Source organism: Schistocerca nitens, chromosome 2 (assembly GCF_023898315.1).
Source record: "Schistocerca nitens isolate TAMUIC-IGC-003100 chromosome 2, iqSchNite1.1, whole genome shotgun sequence".
Taxonomy (NCBI): domain Eukaryota; kingdom Metazoa; phylum Arthropoda; class Insecta; order Orthoptera; family Acrididae; genus Schistocerca; species Schistocerca nitens.
The window spans coordinates 491,385,203-491,405,063 of record NC_064615.1 but is presented as its reverse complement, the minus strand read 5'-3'; the positions used below and the strand labels follow the sequence as shown (position 1 = coordinate 491,405,063).

General features: G+C 36.6%; 1 protein-coding gene across 3 annotated transcripts in view; it reads right to left on the bottom strand.

The window, feature by feature from the left end:
- Nucleotides 1-1,052: 1,052 nt before the first annotated feature.
- Nucleotides 1,053-19,861, bottom strand: part of LOC126236441 (sorting nexin-14-like) — a 233,372-nt gene continuing 214,563 nt past the window's right edge. The window contains exon 19 of one of the 3 annotated variants that reach the window (XM_049945754.1): nucleotides 1,053-1,633. In XM_049945754.1, the coding sequence (XP_049801711.1) occupies nucleotides 1,544-1,633 (90 nt within the window). In that variant the 3' untranslated portion in view covers nucleotides 1,053-1,543. The remainder of the gene's footprint in view (nucleotides 1,634-19,861) is intronic. The other 2 variants (XM_049945756.1, XM_049945755.1) reach the window with 2 other exon arrangements.

The window sequence follows — 19,861 nt, the reverse complement described above, 5'->3', positions numbered from 1 at the left end:
ACAGCCAATGATCTCTTCAGTGCGGATGCACACCAAGCGAGATTCCTTCCTGTCCGAGATTCCTTCAATGCCTGCAATGTATTTTACAAGTGTTTGTTAACAGTAAAGCTTTTGCTGAATTTCCTTACTGTTCTGGTGACAGAACTCCATTAAATTCTGGTACTGTATTAGAAAATGCAACTTTTAAATTGATCCATAAATTTTGTGCTAGCCAACCCTAATCACATTAACCGAATATCCATAGCCAATCACTGCAATGATTGGATTGTTCAGGTACAACTTTAGTTTAATGTCCCTCACACAGACAACACAATAGCTCAAATAATGCTGAACATATGCATAACCTTAGGGATGAAGTAACTTATCCACCTGGAAGTCTTTTCTTCCAATATTTCTATTTCATATAGGATTTTCCACTATTATATTTTCATATTAAGTTTTCTTTTTCTCAAAAGTATTATTGCTGATTGCCTCTGTTTAAAATTATGTTGCATCTTACTATCATTAATGTATCTTTCTGGAACCAGAAATTTCTCTCACAATTCCAGAATTCTAGACATTTTATAACAGTCCACACTGTGATATCAGTGGAATAATGAATACCGGTACACCTGGTACACTGAATTTTCTCATTGGGTAATGTAGATGCTCTGAAGAGTTTCTGTTAGTCATTGAGGACACTATATATGTGATGTTGGGGTTGTTTAAGGAACATATCACATGGCAGAACCCATTAAATAAAAAATTCTGATTAAAGTACTGAAACACACACTAACCCTTACTCCTTCCTTTCTTTCCTATGTGAATATGCAAAATCTAATATGGGAAATTAGAAAATAAAAATTGATGAGTAAAAAATAAAAGTTCATTTTTATTTAAGATAATTTTTCATATAACTACTTTCTAATTTCACAAAGTAGAAATGGCAAAATGCAGAAATAGCGGACTCAGGGTCAAAGGGTAACAAATATTTTTTTTAAAAAAATAACTTCCTATACAGTCAATAAATATCTGCATGAAACAAAATGAGAGATTCATATAAAAACTATATAAAGAGCTAGATTTTCCAATAAACTGATTTTTTTACGTAAGTTAGAGCTGTACATAAAACAGTAATAAATAACAAATTTTGCATGTAAAAAGCTCAAACTTAATTCAATACTATGCCTTTTACAGCAATTTTTCAAGATCAACTGTTTCTGGAACATTATGATTAACACTATTATAACAACAAATATTCTCTCTGCAAATATATAACAATAATAACAACCAGTCTGAAATATAAATGCTTCCAAAACTTTGGTGTGTAGGTACTTGTCAACAAAATAAACGTAAACTGATACTCATCCAAATGGCAAGGAACTATAGTATTTAATTATATGACAGCAAATGCAAAAGAACATTGTTTTCACATCATCTGAGTATTGTTTTGCATGGAAAATGCAACACTCCTGATTACCTTTCAAAGGTACATTTGTAGTCACCAGCAACAAAATGAGCAGTCTCAGAAAGTGGAATGTTTCATTCAATATACTTGTGATATTTATTTTTCCATAGGTTGAGGTGACAGCTCTCCAGTCAGGCATTCAGGAAAGAGCTCTAAAGCAACAATATCCAGAAGAGTATATGCAAGCTGCAATAAAATAATAGTTTATTATTTAACACACTGTAGACTGACAGAGAGGACATAAACAATGGTTTTTTAATTTAAAAAAAGGGGGAGTGGACATATGGACACACATATCTACAAAAGTGATTGAGCAGAAAATGAATGTTAGTAGTGGAATGAATAAAAGGGGAGAGAAAAATGTCTGCAGGTAAACTGTGAAAACAGTGTTCTGGAAAAATTTAATGCAAAGTAAAAGAGGAAAGAATCAAAGCTGGCAAACCAAGAGAAGTACAACAAACAGAAGGAATCCCATGTAAAAGCAAGTAATGATGAAACGAAAAGATTTTGGAAAAAGCAAGTAATGATAAAACGAAAAGATTTTGGAGTTAACACACTAGGAACTCCAACAAGAGAAAATTGAGGAACTTATATATAATGGGCATATGAAGAGAATGGGGGAGACAAGGAACAAGTAGCTAAAAGGAGTGGAAGGCAACATTCAGAAGAGAGGAGAAGACTAGTCCAGAGTAGTAACAGAGGGGTGGTGTGCAAACTGGGGAAGATAGAGAGGCTTGTGTTCCAATAATATGAATAAAAGGATGAAGAAGAAGAAGAAGAACATGAAAAAGAAGGTGGTGGTGGTGGTGGTGATTATGATTATTGTCAGCTTTCAGCATAAAGGTGTGCCCCACTGTTAGTGAAATATATCTGGGATTATTGATCAACACAAAACAGTTTCAGTATAGTACATTAATTTATTGATTTATGCGCTTGCTTTGTACATGACACGTTAACAAGCAGAAGACCTGTTACTGAGTATTCACAGTTTTATGCTTTGCTTTGAAGCATTAAGTTTTAATATATGCAAAAAATCACAATTTTTATTATACTTATTGGTGTTAACATATTTGTAAGAGGTGCAGAAACATTGTCTACTTCTACGTACAGATTCTATTGTTCACAACTCTAGTGTACGAAAATATGGAAATATGTTAATTTTCTAGATTGTGTGAGAAGCTGATGTGAAAAATTAGTTAGGTGGAAAAATGACTTGGCTACATATATACTTGGGAATTGACCAAAGACTTATTACTAATCATAAATTCATGAACAATTAGATAAAAACTTCTGCTCTGCAGTGATGAGGGACTTTAAGTAAAGCTGGATGAGAAGTTAAAACTGTCTGTCGGTCTAGGACTTGAATCTGGTATCTGCCTTTAACAGGTAGTATGTTACTGCCTCAACCACTAGAGAGGTAACTGAGGAATGAGACTTTGAGTTGGTCCTTGAAGTATTCCCGGACTTGATTCTGGCAAGAGGCAAAGGTCTGGGTTTCTGCCCCAGTCCAGTACACCATTTTAACTTCTCAGGAAGGTTAACTTCAAGAACTCTGTAAAGAGTTGTATCTTTCTAATAAATTAAAGCTTTGTTTTTGGGCAGGATTTCTGCTTGATCTCGGTTCTTCACAATTTATGCACTGTGAATTTGGAAAGCATGACTAGTAAAATACAACTTCAAAAGTACTTTGGTCCCAATTCAGTGCACAGTTAGAATTTTTAAGAAAAGTACATTCTTTAAACATTCCCTTAGGCCAGTATTAAACTATAAAATTTCTCTGAGAAAGACATTTGATTGAATGTTTATCATATTTCTTTTACAAAGATCTTTGTAATGGAGCAAAAAGGGGTATTACGTTGTTATCAAATATTTTGTCATATTTCTTTCAGAATGGCCAATGAAGACTTGTTACCATACTTTGCAGTTGTATTCACTACAGCTACACTGTGATTATACCAGGGGGGGGGGGGGGGGCGCAGAAAGCACTGTGCAGAAGCAAGTATGTTTCTGTCATTGTGCCCATACTTGTAGGTTGGAGGCTGTGCTTTTTTGTGAGTGCTGTAGTTTTTGTGTTGTTACTTTCATCTAGGGAGTGATTTGCAACTGGAAGTGTTTTTAGTGTGTGCACACAATGCCAGGTTGTACTGTCATTGGCTGTAATTCTAACAACTGCAACACAAAAGGATGGAACCTATGCTTCATGTATTTCAACAGCATGCTTCATGCTGTTGAAACGCCACAGAAAAGATGCTGTGAATGTTGCATATGATAGAATATGTTCTCATCAGTTTAAAGACACTGATTATGACACAGAATTGTGTTTGGAACTGCTAAATTTACCGTGGAAATAAATGTTGAAGAGTGATGCATTTCCATCATGTAATTTGCCTTGCAGTAGTAGTGCCGATTTTGAAGGATGTTTTAGTGATGATGAAATTGCAGGCTGGAATACTGATTGACAGGGAATGTATTTGTGTATTGTCATTTGATGAAATAAACACTGATAGCAGAATTTGTTATGATCAGCAAGATGACAGGATACTTGGACCCCACAGAAATGTCCTCATTTTACGGTGCGAGTGTTGTTTGCAACCTGGAAGCATCCTATCAACTTCAATTTTGATATTCAAATGACAGTGGCACTCTAGACCAAAATAATTGTTTCCTTGGCCAGTATTTTCTTTGATGTCATGGCTGTAGTAGCAGACATGGGTGCAAAAAATACTTCTGTCTGGAAAGAGTTTGGCATTACTCACAAGAACACTTGTTTTCTGCACCCAAGTGATCCTCTGAAGTGTTTGTGGGTCTTTGCTGGAATCCCACACTTGCTAAAACTCTTGAGGATCCATTTATTTGATCAAGGCAGTACGCTGGAAAACAAGGCAGTTACAAAAGCCATGTTCGAGAAACTGTTAATTTTGGATAGTGGCGAGATAAAAATATAACCTTAGTTATCTTAGTAACAAATTACAGTGAAGGGCAGAGAACAACAGCAAGTGTGCCCAGCAGCTCAATTACTATCTCAAACAACTGAACAGGCAATTCTCTATTTAATGCCTGAAGAAGGACACACCAGTGATTTCATACTGATGGCAGATGAGTTCTTCAGTGTGCTCAGTTCAAGGACTCACAAAAGTAATAAACCACTAGCCTGTGGATTTGGTACAGGCCCAAGAACAACAATGCCTACATAAATTTTATAAATGCTATGAGAACTTGCATGTTGGCTCTTCAAAGCATCTTCAAAACTGTTCGGTTACTTCTGGGCCTGTCTGGAGAATTTTTCCCTTCCAAGAGGCCCTGAACATTTTTATGATCATCCATCGCCAGTTGTGCTAAAGAGCTGGATAAGACCGTTGTTGGGAGCAGACACTTGCTGTATACCTCTTTCAAATGCATTGTCTGTTGAGCCAGGTGAGGAAGGAAGATTTGTGGCTGCAACAGTGTTTGGCAGCATCCAGCCAGATATGTCTGAGGCGTTGGCAATGGCTGAAGGACAGAAGGAGAGCAAAGACCTAGATCTCACAGTTGCAGATTGGCTTCTGACTGCAGTGTCGAAGGATCAATTATCTTACTGGATACATAGCATATTGGAGCAGACAGCATGACAGATCACTGGCCACATCCACTGGTAAATTACTCATGAAGCCCGAGGACACATTAAGTGGATGGCTGGGCATAATTTCTTGCACGGATTTCTTTGTACCCTCAAAAAATTGGCTTGAAACAGCTAGCAAACTTGAAGTAATTTTTTCCCAGATCCATGGACACAACAATTTGTCCAGGAAAAGTGGCACCATTAAGAACCTGTGTGCTATACTTTCTGAGCATTTCCCCACTATTCACCCAGAAATAATAAAAATTTATGCCAGAATGAAAATTTTTATTTGACTATTCTGGCTGTCATCAAAAGACAAGGCAAAGAAGACAGGGGCAGCTCACCATTGCAAAGCAAAGAAGTGGCACTTGTTATCACCTTAGGGTACAAATCAACAGTATTTTCAGAAATTAAGTTTGCATGAACCTAGATTAGAGACATAAGTGAAGGTCCTCTGACAGCATTTGTTTGACAACTACCTAGCAAGATTCCAAGACTGATGGTGCCAAGGTTTGACTTATTTCCTAGCTTTGTTGAATAGTAGGCGTGGTAAGTAAAATCGTATTTAGCAGTGCTATCATAAAGGTCTTGATCTAATGTACACGACAGTGTCTACCTATTAATTGAAGTTGTTTTAAGCTTGTGATGCATACAAAATGAAAATGAGCATTAGTTGTACAGCTCTGTTTATTTGTTAAAACTTTTCCTCTGAGGCAACTTGGAAAATTGCATTTATTTTGACAGAAAACTTTAAAATAGAGTATACTGTGCACTTATTTTCGGATAGTTTGATTCGATAGGGGCTTGAATCTTTTTAAGTCAGTAGTGTCTGTTTAAAATTTGTAGAAGTTACAGACTGTAGCAATAATGTTCTAGCAATATGGGAATAGCAATTTACATTTCATTATTCCAGTAGAGACTAAAACATACCACAAATACATTGCATACATGCACGGCCTGCATGCTATAGCACTGTTTTTGAGGCAGACACTGTTCCATATTGGTGTCACAGCATCAGTCAGCATCCCAGCTTCCCAGAATGCTTACTGCCTAACCTTATTTTTCTATGGACCTTGCATTTACATTTGGAAGAAGAATGGAAAAAAAGGAAACATACTTGAGTGAAGCCTTGGGTGTCACAGTGAGATGATAAAAGCACTCAACAAATTTGTTAGTGGGGTTCAACATTGAGAATGTAAAGTTGTATAAAAATTATCTGCATATGGCAAGAGCACATTCCACTATGGACTCAGCAAAGTGGTTCCTCATATTATGAAGCAGGATAAGCACCTCAGAAATGCTATATCCATGTTCATAAACAGTACATTAAACCTATGGTAAAATATCTTATGTGGGTGTCAATCAACAGCGAGCTTCTGAAGCCCTTTGTTGTATTACTATTATGTCTTGAATTTATGTTTTGTACTGCATGTACATTTAGCTGGCTAAATGGCCATTAGCTGCTGGAGGCAAAATAAACAAATAAATAATAACATTTAACTAATGAAGTTAAGTTTGTCCTTGCAGTATACAGAAGACGATCACTTTCTTTGATCAAATCTGAAGTCAGAAGACAGATTTAATTAAATAATATTAGAGAGGGAAAGTTGTTACTCACCACATAGCAGAGACGCTGAGCTGTGATAGGCACAACAAAAAGATTCACACAATTATAGCTTTTCGCCATTACGACCTTTGTCAACAGCAGACACATATACACACACACGCACACACACACTCACACAAACGCAACAAGCACACACATCTGCTGTCTCAGGCAACTGAAACCACACTGCGCAAATGCAACTCGCACACACGTCTGCAGTCTCAGGCAACTGAAACCACACAGCTGTGTGGTTTCAGTTGCCTGAGACTGCAGACGTGTGTGTAAGTTGTGCACACGTGTGTGTATATGTGTCTACTGCTGACTTAATGGCTGAAAGCTATAATTGTGAGAATCTTTTTGTTGTGGCTATCGTGACTCAGCCATGATATCTATGGTGAGTAACAACTTTCCTTCTCTAATATTGTTATATTCCATTCTGGATTTTCCACTGTTTGATTTAATTAAATAAATTTGACAAAAGGCAACATTTGACAGAAGTTTCCTATTATGTTAAGTCAAATATACTGGGTAAACCAACATTGTCAAAAAATTTGATAGTGTAATACTGGCTTTAAGTAAAAAAGCGTAATTTCGTACTTTCTACACATAGCGCTTATTTTAGTAATTATCAAAGTAGTTATTCCCAAGTATTCAATTCATATGCTACAAAAGTTTCTGCTCATTCTAGAGCTGGTGGCACACACAATTTTTTTTTTTTTTTTTTTTTTTCCCATCACACATTCTTCTTCATAATGAGGATGGTTGTCTGCCACACACTACAGCTTTCACAAATTAGCAAGGGGGACTGGAATGAACCTCCCTGACAAGATACAGCTGAATGCTGGTTCAGATTTTATCATTAGTTCTAATGTTGAGTATCAACTTTGATCTGTCAGAATAAAACCTATGAAAAATCAGTTGAGTGAGCAACAAACAGTGCACATCTTCTCCCTACCAACTGCAGCTTTTCCCACCACCTCCAATTTTTAATGGTCTTAGAAACAGCTGCCGATCTCATGTCCGTACTGAATATGGCAGCAGGTGTTATATGAGCCCCCTTCAATCATTCTCTGAAAGCTAATCACATTTTCTTATTGGGCACACACAAAGATTTCCACTATGTGGAAAATTTCTTTAACTTCGATATTTGTTGAAATAATAATAATAAGACTATGGCCATGGAAGAAGGAGGAATCTCTATTGCCAAACACATTTTTGATTCACTTAATTACACTGAACTCCTGCTCGAAATTGTACAAATTAGTGATGCAGGAATGATCTCGTTTCAGCTTCAAATATGTAAATAAGAAAACTCTATGATAGGTGAGATAAAGGATATTTTTTTTACTTCATAGAAATTTGAAACACTGATGTTGGTGTCATTCTCTGAAGGTGGCAATAAGTCATTCTGAATAATCTCAATTTCAACTTCATACATAAATATAATGCTATCATCTGAGATATGCAGTATTCACAGTGAGTTGTTGTTGTTGTTGTTGTTGATGATGATGATAATATCTTCAGTCTGAAGACTGGTTTGAGGCACCTCTCCATGCTAATCTATCCTGTACAATCCACTTACAGTTAGCTACATCCATTTGAATCTGTTTATCCTATTCGTCTCTCAGTCTGCCTTTACAATATTTTAGCCCCCATGCTTCCCTCCAGAACCAAATTGATGATTCCTTGGTGTCTCAGAATGTGTCCTATCAACTAATCTTTTCTTTTAGTCAAGTTGTGCCATACACTTATTTACTCCCAAATTAAATTCAGTGCCTCCTCATTAGTTATGCAAGCTATTCCTTTAATTTTCAGAATTCTTCAATTGCACCACATTTCAAAATCTTCTATTCTCTTCTTGTCTGAACTGCTAATCATTCACTTTTCACGTTTAAACAAGGCTGCACTCCAAACAAATAACTTCATGGAAGACTTCCTACTAATTAAATGCATTGATGATGCGAACAGGATTCTCTCATCCAGTTGTCAACCTCACCTGCACAGGGTGTACACTGCCTAGCAGGTGAGGCTCTGTTGACCAAGTATTGGTCATATAACCATAGCATCAAGTGCACAGCAATGCTGTACCATACTCACCCAGTTGAGTTAAAAGCAGTGGCCGGTAAAGTTCAGAGATAGCAGCCTCCTCACCAGTCTTATATGTGATGGGCCAATGTCCCATTCAGGGACTCAATAAACATATTTACAGCACTCAATTAGCCTCAGAAACAGGAGACAGATTACTGTGATATGACATGGGCAATAATGGGAATAAGAGGAAATGGTTTAATGAAACTTGGAAAGTTGCAGCTGGAACATTAGGAGAATTGCTCTTAAGGACAAAAAAATGTGTGTGAAATCTTATGGGACTTAACTGCTAAGGTCATCAGTCCCTAAGCTTGCACACTACTTAACCTAAATTATCCTAAGGACAAACACACATACCCATGCCCGAGGGAGGACTCGAACCTCCACCGGGACCAGCCGCACAGTCCATGACTGTGGCGCCTTAGACCGCTCGGCTAATCCCACGCAGCTCGTAAGGACAGGACACTGAATTAGATAAACATTTGAATGAAAAGGAAACAGATTTTTTGGCAATTACAGACACAAAGGAGAAAATGTGGAAATATGTAGATGACTATATAATGACCTACAGTGGAGCACAACAGGAGCAAAGAGCAAGTAAAGGTGTTGCCATCTATATTCAAATAAAATTGTAAGGTGAAATACTAAATAATGAATAAGTGAATGAAAGCGGGTTGCTGGTAGGAATGAAAGGTCCAAGAGGATTCTTAACAATAATAGTGTCACATGTCCCTGAAGAGAGCAAAACTTACAAGTGCAAAACCTTGGATAAACAATCACAAATGACATTAAACAGATACAATAAAAATCAATTGTACTCATGAGATATCTCAATGCTCAATAATAAATGAGAAATTTCCTAAAAAGGTTAGAGATACCACAGTTTACCAAGAAGAAGATATTGAATTAGATTACTTCTTATCAGTGTCAATAACTGACATCTACATGAAGTGGAGAAAATCAAAGAAAGCAACTAGGGAACTAAAGGAGCAACAAGTTTTTAAGGTGTATCTTTTGGAAGATAGCAGTATGAGAGATCTATACCAAGCTCAGATGATAAAAACGTTAGCAAATTTTGAAATGGTACAAGACTTGGAAGAGGAATCAAAAAACTTAAAACAACTGTAACTAATGAGGCACAGGGGAAGAAATGGAAATGCAGGAAATAATGAGTAGTAAGGATTTGGAAACAAGAAATGGAATCGGCAATAAAAGAAAAACAAGAAGCTTTCAACCTGTACATAAATAATCTCACAAATGAAAGCTATAATGCATATAAGGAGGAAAGACGTAATGTGAAACACTTAACCTGTAAACTATACGTAGAATCATGGGAATGCATTTTTAGCAAGACAATTGGTTTAAAGTGATTAACAAACTCAGTGCACAAGAAAAGGATAGTACATTTGTCAATAATACATGAGATGAGGGATGGATAGACCACTATAAAAAAAATTATGGTGTGATAATAGTGCAATTCAGACATTAGCTGAACTAAATGACATGAAAGACCTGGATGATGGTGATATAAGTTAACTGACGGAAGCTCTAAAAGTTACAGAGAAGAAGAAAGGCACTGGTTTATACTGTATTAAAATAGAACTGTGGAAATATAGAGTGTTATTTCTACATGATGAGACAGAGTGTTATTTCTACGTGATGACAGATGAAATAGTAAAGACAGCAGAGATCAAATAGGGAAAAAGACTAGGCCTAGTAGCAATTGTTGCATATCAAAGGAGATATTGAATTTAATTGATTAAAGGAGAAAATACAAAAAGGAGCAAAAGAAGCAGGCAAAAATGAACAGAAATGTCTAAATAAGGAGAGTGATAGGAAGTGCACAATGGTTACACAGGAATGGCTAGAGAACAAATGTATTGTTGTAGATATGTGCCTGACTAGGGAAAGGCAGATGCTGCCTTTAGGAAAATTAGAGAGATCTTTGGGGAAAAGAGAAGCAGCTGTATGAATATCAAGATGCTGAGATGGAAAACCAGTACTAAGCAAAGAATGGAAGCTGCAAGGTGGAATGAATATTGTAACTTCAAGAAGAATGTAGTAATTCTCATTCCAAAGGAGGCAGGTGTTGACCCGTGTGAATACTACCAACTATCAGTTTAATAAGCCATGGTTGCAAACCACAGACACAGTTTATTTACAGAAGAATGGAGAAACTGGTAAAGGGTAGAAGCCAACTTTCTACAGTATTTATAGGTTTGGAGAAAACTTTTGACAATGTTGACTGACATATAATCTTTAAATATTTGAAGGCAGCAGGGGTAAAATACAGGGAGCAAAAGGCTGTTTGCAACTTTTAAAGAAGCTGAATGGCAGTTATAAGTATTAAAGGACATGAAAGGGAAGCAATGGTTAACAAGGAAGTGAGGCAGTGTTGTAGCCTATCCTCAATATTATTAAATCTGTACATTGAGCTAGCTGTGGAGAAAAGCGATGAGAAATTTGGAAGTGGAATTTTTAACTTCAGGAAGAAGAAATAAATATTTTGAGGTTTGCTGTTGACATTGTAATTGTGGCAGAGACAACAAAAGACTTGGAAATGTAATTAAATGGAATGTACAGAGTATTGAAAGGAGGATATAAGCTCAACATAAACAAAAGCAAAACAAAGGTAATGGAATGTAGGCGTAGTAGAATTAAATCACATGATGCTGAGGTAATTAGATTAAGAAATGAGAAACTACAAGTTGTAGATGTGTTCTGCTATTTGCGTAGTAAAACAACTTATGATGGCTGATGTAGAGAGGACATAAAATGTAGAATGACAATCCAAGAAAATTGTTTCTAAAGAAGAGAAATTTGTTAGCGCAGAATTAAAATTTAAGTGTTATGAAGTCTTTTCTGAAGGCATTTGTCTGGAGTGCAGCTTTGCATGTAAATGAAACATGGACAATAAGCAGCTCAGACAAGACGAGAATAGAAGCTTTTGAAATATGGCCACAAAAAAAAAGCTGAGTAGCATGTGGTGTAGTGGTTATGATACTAAACTGTTGTAAGGAGGGTCGCGAGTTCAGAACTCACCTGGGCTGTACAATTTTAATTTCTATATTCAGTTCACATTCTATAAGTATCCACAAATGTCAAGAACCATTGTACTAGAATGTTCTGTAGCTGTATACATACTGTAAGTGTTCTGGCCGAAGGCAGTTCGCTCGCGCTCTTATATGTGCAAGTGCTGAATAAACCTTCGTTAAGTGAAGTTAGTGTTCATCATTCATCGAATTACACCTTTTTCTATGCTACAATATGGTGTTACAGAAGAACACAGAAGATGGGTAGATGATGTAACTAATGAAGAGGGGCTGAACGGAACTGCGGAGAAAAAAAATCTACGACATAACTTGACTGAAAGAATGGATCAGATGATACGATGCATTCTGAAAGGTCAAGGAATTTTCAGTTTAGTATTAGAAGGAAGTGTGGAGGGTAAAAATTGCAAAAGGAGACCAAGAAATGATTACAGTAAGTAGGTTCAAATAGATATGGGTTGCAGTAGTTATAAGGAGATGAAGAGGTTTGTACAGGATAGAATAGTGTGAGGAACTACAGCCAACCAGTCTTCAGACTGAAGACCACAACAACAGCGATAACAACAATATTCCTAAAAACAACAATATAGGAAACGTGAGTCTGTCTTGATGTAAAACACTTTTTGTTATTTATTTACTTATTTATTTCCCAAACATGGACCAAATGGGAGAGTTCCAAAATAAAACAATATTCCTACACCTGAGGCTTCTTAACATTTTTAACAAATGTTGGAGAAGCATGAAGGTACAAAAAGACTGGCTAAAAGACAAAAATCCATCTTTAAAAGTAGCAATACAATGTATGTAATAACTGTAGAGCTATAAGCCTTCTGTACTCAGACTATAAATTACATGCCAAAATCCTGAATGCAAGACTAAAAAATATCATGGAAAAACTAATATCTGAAGCACATTCAGGTTTTAAAAAGGGACAATCAACTATTAGCTTTTATACTACAAAAAGTTATGGAGAAGAACCGAGAATTCAATAGGGAAACCCATCTTGCTTTTATAGTTTTCGAAAATTAAATTTCATAATGCGAACAGAGAAATACTATGGAATATATGGCTGAATGATATTATAAATCTCATCTCTATATGTTATTAAGGGTCTTTACTCAAACACTGAAACTGTTACTGATATGGGAAACAATCACAAAGCTAATAAACACAACAAAGGGGAAAGACAAGGATGCTGTATTTCACTAACACTCCTCAGTATATACATATATGAAGTGATCAGCAAGTGGGAAAAGTGACCAAAAAAGCAATATTTTCAGATGGTGACATTAGAATAGACACAATCCTATATGCAGATGATATAATACTGATTACAGGGAATGTAGATGACTTAAAGATGGGTTCTATAAAGTTATTTATGGATTCTTCCATTACTTCTTGGTAGAACAATTCCATATTTACAGTTGAATAACAAGTACACTGTTTTTGTTCAACAGCAGAACAAAAACAGTGTATTTGTTACTCAACCTTAAATACAGAATTCTATAAGCTGCAACAGACAGTCTCAGAATATAATCTAAAAATGTTTGTAGATAGAATTCAGAACACATAATCAGCAAGATCAAAAATTGTCTTTAATAATAAGTTAAATATTTTAAATAGCTAGCACCCAACATCAAATATGAATATAACCATGCTGTGACTCAAAAATTATATAAATTTACTTCCATATGTCAAATGTTTGTAAGAAATTTGCAGAATAAAGTCAGGAAAGAAACTCAGCTCAAGTTTTACAAAATCACAGCGGTACCAACACTTACCGGTGGAAGTGAAGCATGAGTAACAAACAAGACACCAAGAAAGTAGAATCCAGGTTCAAGAAATGAGCTTTCTAAGGTGAGTTGAAAGACGTGCAAGAGAAGATCAGAAAAGAAATGAGGATATAAGGAAACGTTTACGAATATATAACCTAAAAAAAAGAACGTAGTAGAAAAGGCAAGGAATTTATAGGTCGTATGGGCGGAGACAGACTCACAGTAAGGGCTCTCGTTTATAAATTCACTGGAAGAAGAAATCTAAGGAGGTCATACAAGAAAGGAAAGAAGATAGATAGACTTGAGTCCCGTTGACAGTGAGGTCACTAAAGAATGAGCACAAGCTCACATAACAAAATGATAGTGATGGAAATCGGCATCTGTCTGGACCAATTTAGGGAAATCACAGAAATCCTAAATCCGGATGGGGATTTGAACCACTGTCCTCCCAGCTGTAAAACAGTTGGAGTACATAATAGGCAATTTGCCTAATACACAGAGAGGAGAAGAAGAAGAAGAAGAAACGCTTAAATTTATTTTCAATGTTCATAAATTTATCTCTTTCAAAAACAATTTCTTTGCTACAGCCAGTCTGCATTTTAATATAACTTTCCTATTTTGACCATAATCAGTTATTTTGCTGTCCAAATAACAAATCTCTTGTACTACTATTGGCATCTCATTTCCTAATTGAATGCCCTCAGCAATGCCCGATTTAATTTGACTACATTCCATTTCCCTTGTTTTACTTTTGCTGATACTCATCTTATTAACTCTTTTCAAAACACTGTCCATTCCTGCACATCAAAGTCCTTTGCTGTCCTTGGCAGAATTAGTGTGTCATAGGAAAACCTCAATGATTTTATTTATTCTCCCTGAATTTTAATTCCTTCTTCAAATTTTCTTTGTTTCCTTTACTACTTGCTCAATGCACAGATTAACCCTAGAATCACCAAGCATGAGCAAAAATTGCCCGTACATTTTTATTTTTTAAAAATGTCTTGGCAAATATCCTTCTATGTTTTTGGGTCTTTTTCTATTTGTCTGTTACCTTGTAATACACTATGCTGTACATTTCTACGGTTAAATTTTTATAATTGCAAGTAGAAAATAGGAATTTTATGCCCAAGGGCACATTTTGCCGGGGTTGGTACTCCATGCGACCATAATTCTTATTATCTTCCCTACAACCACCAAGCATGGGCAAAATTTGCCCGTACGTTTTTCTTTCTTTTATTCAATTGGCAACCTCGAACATGTTTTACAGTGGTTTGTTGAGTGTCTAATTGTTGAGTTTCACTTTCATTGTTGATTTTAGGCTTGCCATTATTACTATTAGCAGTTTGTCACAGTAGAGCGACGCCTTTATTGTAAAGTAGATTTTGTAAGATGAGTTACAGAAGCTTAAACGCCGCAGAAGTTCTTGCAGAACTGTTACTCGATGACGAATTATCAGATTTAAGTGATTTTGAGTCAGATCATACAGAAGTAGAAAAGGTTTCCAGTGAAGAAGTGGAGGACAATGAAGAAGAAACAAAACATGCAGGTAACACTCCAAATAAATATGTTACAAGTCCTGGCAGAGTGTATCTTGCAGAAGCTCTGAGACATAGTAAAAGGGATTTTGGTAACATAGTCCGTGAACGTCAAGGAGTAACCAGCGCTGGGAAAGTAACAAGCATATGTGAATCATTTAAAAAAATTTTCACTCCTGAATTAGTACGGAAAATACTTTACCATACAAATGAAGAAGTGATTCTGAAATATGTGCATTGATGGGAATTTTTATTCTAATGGGAGTTTACCAGGACACCAATATTTCTTTATCTGATTTATGGTCAAATTTATTGGGAAGAGCGATTTATAAAGGAGCTATGGGTAAGACAAGAGCATATCAGCTATTGAAATTTCTTTGCTTTGATGATAAAGGCACCAGGTCAGAAAGACGTGTACGTGACAAACATGCGCCGCTGCATGAAGTATTGAATGGAATATTCTCACGTACTTCAGAAGTGGACCTGACAATACAATTGATGAAATGTTGTGTCTTTTCAGAGGTCGTTGTCCTTTGAAAGTTTTTCTCAAAGACAAACCTGGAAAGTATGGAATATTAGTCTGAATGCTTTGTAGTGCAACTGAACGATACATAATAAAAATGGAAGTGTATGCTGGAAAAGACAGTAGACCTGCCAGTGAACGACGTCCTCTTGAGATTGTGAAGAGACTGGTGGAGCCAATAAAGAATACAGGCTGCAATGTCACAACTGACCGCTTCTACACATCTGTGGGGTAGGCGGAGATTCTCTATCAAGACTACAAACTTAGATTGGTTGGGACACTCAAATCAAACAGAAAACATGTACTGCAGGAACTTAAAGATGACAGCAGGCAGAGAGCTGTATTCCTCCAAATTCGCATCTTCTAAGAAGCCACCAGTAATAATTGTCTCTTACATCACAAAGGAAAAACCAAAGAAAAATCTGTTGATGTTGTGTGCGCAACATCGTAATGCAGGAGTAGAAGTTGATACACCAAAAAAGAAAACACACATAAACCTGTACTATAATTCCACTAAGAGAGGAGTGGATGCCATAGGTCAAATGGTTAGGACATACTATACAAAAAGGGGTACAAGAAGATGGCCACTGTCAATGTTCTACAGCCTACTTGATATAGCTGCAGTTAACTCATACACACTGTTCAAGATGAATGCGCCTAAATGGAACGAAGGGAAACCAAACGCCAGAAAACAGTATCTCCATGAATTAGGCTACGAACTTTTGAAACCATAGAAGAGCGATCCATGGATTTGAAAGGACTCCAGTTGCCTATTATTTGCACGATGGGAGAGATCCTAGGAAAGAAACTAGAGGTAAGCAAAATTGCTGCAAATGAAGAACCAACTAGGAAAGCAAGGTGCTACTTATGCTTGAAGAATGCAAGTAACCAGAGAGCAAGAGACAACATCACAAAAACCAAGTTAACATGTGGAAGCTGTGGGCGGCATCTGTGTAAGACTCATTCAGAATCAACCATTTTGTGTGCAGGAGGTAAATGTCATCTGTAAGTGAAAATATTCTCTCCAAGTGAAAAGAGTTTTCCGAGAGTTTTCAATGTACAATAACATGTATTTAGCAAGTGGTTTCATTTCTGTTTTTGAAACTTTTTCTCAATAACAAAGCTGTATTATTCAGTTAATAGATCAAAGAGTGCATAGAAACTTTAGACAGCCTTTGTATTTAATTACAAACCTTCTTATCTCGTTTACACAAACTTTCATTGACCAAGATTTGACCATTCTTGATTGTTATATTCACCCTATGAGTGTTAAAAAATTAAGCTTTCAATTATGTTGTCACTATTTCCTGTTAAACTAATATCTCAATGGAAACAGAATTACATAAAATAAATACATATTACAACAAATTACAAGATTTACAACTTATTGTAACACGGGCAAAATATGCCCTTGGTTGGTGCTCCGTGTAACCTAAAATACCTTGGTGTTTCTAGGGTTAAATAATGTTAGCAACAGGCTGCAGCCATATTTAAAACCCTTGCCAATGCCATATTTCAAACCCTTGCCAACTACTGCTTCCCTTCTCAGGCCCCTGTACTCTCGTAACTGCAGTCTAGTTTCTGTACAACGTGTATTAACATTTCGCTCCCTGTATTTTATCCTTGCTACCTTCAGAATTTCTTGAATGTCTTCCAGTAAAAACTGTCAAAAGCTTTCTTTAAATCTACAAATGCTGTAAATGTAGATTTGGATTTCTTTAACGTATTTTCTGAGAAAGGTAATAGGGTCACTATTGCTTCGTGTGTTCCTACATTTCTCCAGAACCCACAATTAAGGTTCCCCAAGGCCAGCTTCTACCAGATTTTCCATTACTCTGTACATAAAATGTGTCATTATTTTGCAACCAGGACTTATTAAACAAATATTCACATCTGTCAACACCTGCTTTCTTTGGAATTGGAATTATAACATTCTTCTTGAAGTCTGAGGGTATTTTGGCTGTCTCAGATATCCAGAGTTGGTGGAATAGTTTTGTCATGGCTGGCTCTCCCAAAGATCTCAATATGTATGATGGAATCTTATCCACTTCACGGGCCTTATTTTGACTTAAATCTTCCAGTGCTCTGTCGAATTCTTCTCTCAGTATCACATCTCCCATTTCATCTTTGTCTACTTCCTCTACCATTTCTATAATATTGTCTTAAATTAATCACTTTTGTTGATGCCCTCTATACACTCCTTCTACCTTCCAGCTTTCCCTTTTCTGCTTAGTGCTAGCTTTCCATCAGAGTTCTTGATATTCATAAAATTGCTTCTCATTTCCCCAGAGGTATCTTTAACTTTCCTTTGCATGGTATCTATGTTTCCCAGAATCATATATGCTCCTGCACCAGTGGTCGTCAAACTTTTTTGCTCAAGAGCCAACACCGACATTGTGCAGCAGCACCTTGGGCTGCTTGTGTATTCATCTTATTATTAACTAGTAACCTACATAAACTGGAGTGTTATGAACCCCAACAGACTAGTATCGTAAGGAAGTGATAAGCTGGCCGTTGGCCCTCAAGTACTGATTGTTAAAAGTCGTCACCATTCAAAACACTTCGTATCAACTGTTCCCTGACCCCAAAGTTGTGACACTGTTATTGCCTGATGAAATGTTGTGGTGTTGGCTGCGTGAGCAAATGATTAATAACAATAATTGTTCTTATATTCAAATGCATTATGCAACATGAAACATGATCACAAATATTTACTAAGCATCTTGAATGTGTTTTCTTGTACTCATTGTGTTATATTACAACAGCCTTAACTTAATTTCACATTTCTTGCATTTGAGGGTGATTGTGTAATGCACATTCACAATTCCATGTTATTTTCGTGTGAAAATTTATACCACACCAGCTCCTCAGTACGAGTTGACAGTACTGGAAGACAAGCATTCCCATTCTCACATTCTCTAACCCAGCAGTGGTCATGCTACACATCCCTCTGACCCTGAGGTAAGCAGCCAACTTCACTTAACTCAGGACAGAATTCACCAAAAATTAAGCCCATCTTTAAAAGTTACTGTCTCATTAAGTGCTTTCATTCATATGTTACAAGGGTGGTTCATAAACGTGCAACGAGTCGTTCACATGATATTCATTGGACTGTTGCCTGTGAACACGAGCCACGCCAGTGCTCTTGGAAGAGACGTGGATCTGTTGCTGTTCTCGTGTAGTGATTTGTGAAGATGGAAAGAATAGAGTGATTAAGTAGTGCAAGGTACGAAAGCAAAGGACACTCATGCTGATTTCCAGAATACACCGGTGGACTCTGCTCCTTCATATTCAACTGTTGTCAAGTGGACAAATGAATTTAAATTTGGTCGGGAGAGCTTAGATGATGATCCAAGCAGTGGTCAGCCAAGATGTGTCACTACTCCAGAAATCATTGCAAAAGTGCACAAAATGGTCATGGAGGATCGCCGACTGAAAGTGAGTGAAATTGGTCACGCTTAGCAGATGTCATCTGAAAAGACATGTCACATTTTAACAAAAGAATTACAAATGAAAAAATTATCCTCAAGATGGGTGCTGCGGCTCTTGATGCTGGATCAAAAACACAGGAGAATGGACAAAGCAGAATTACACGAACTAAGGCATGGATTGTTGCCACACCTGCCTTATTCACTTGACATGACTCCATCAGACTTTCATCTCTTCCCAAAACTGAAATTTTTTTTTGGTGGACAGATTTACTTCAAACAAAGAACTGATAGCTGGAGTTGACAATCATCTTACAGGCCTGGAGGAAAGTCATTTTCGGTATGGCATCAAGGCACTGGAACACTGTTGGACCAAGTGCATTAATCTACAAGGAGACTACATTGAAAAATAAAAAAAAGTTTCAGTGATGTAAGTGCATTTTTTTCTATTCCATTCTGAGAACTTTTCAAACCACACTTTTATTTAATGATTTCTACTAGGCTATGGCTTTTTACCTAATTGATTCTCTGTTGCCTCTCAAAGCTGTCCATCCACCTTCTACTGTTTTCCCTTCCTCTGTTTCAGTCAAACTTTGCCTAATGTTCCCTCTGAAACTCTCATATCTGTCCTACCATAAAACAACCAATCTAAAACCTTCCAGTATCCACAGGGTCTCTTCCATATGCAAACAACCTTCTTGCATAATTCGAAAATTAAGTGTCAACAATGATTAAATTCTGCTCTGCACAAAGTAGTGCCAGTGAGGTTTCTCTTTCATTTCTTTCCTCAGTCGACATTCTCCACTATTTT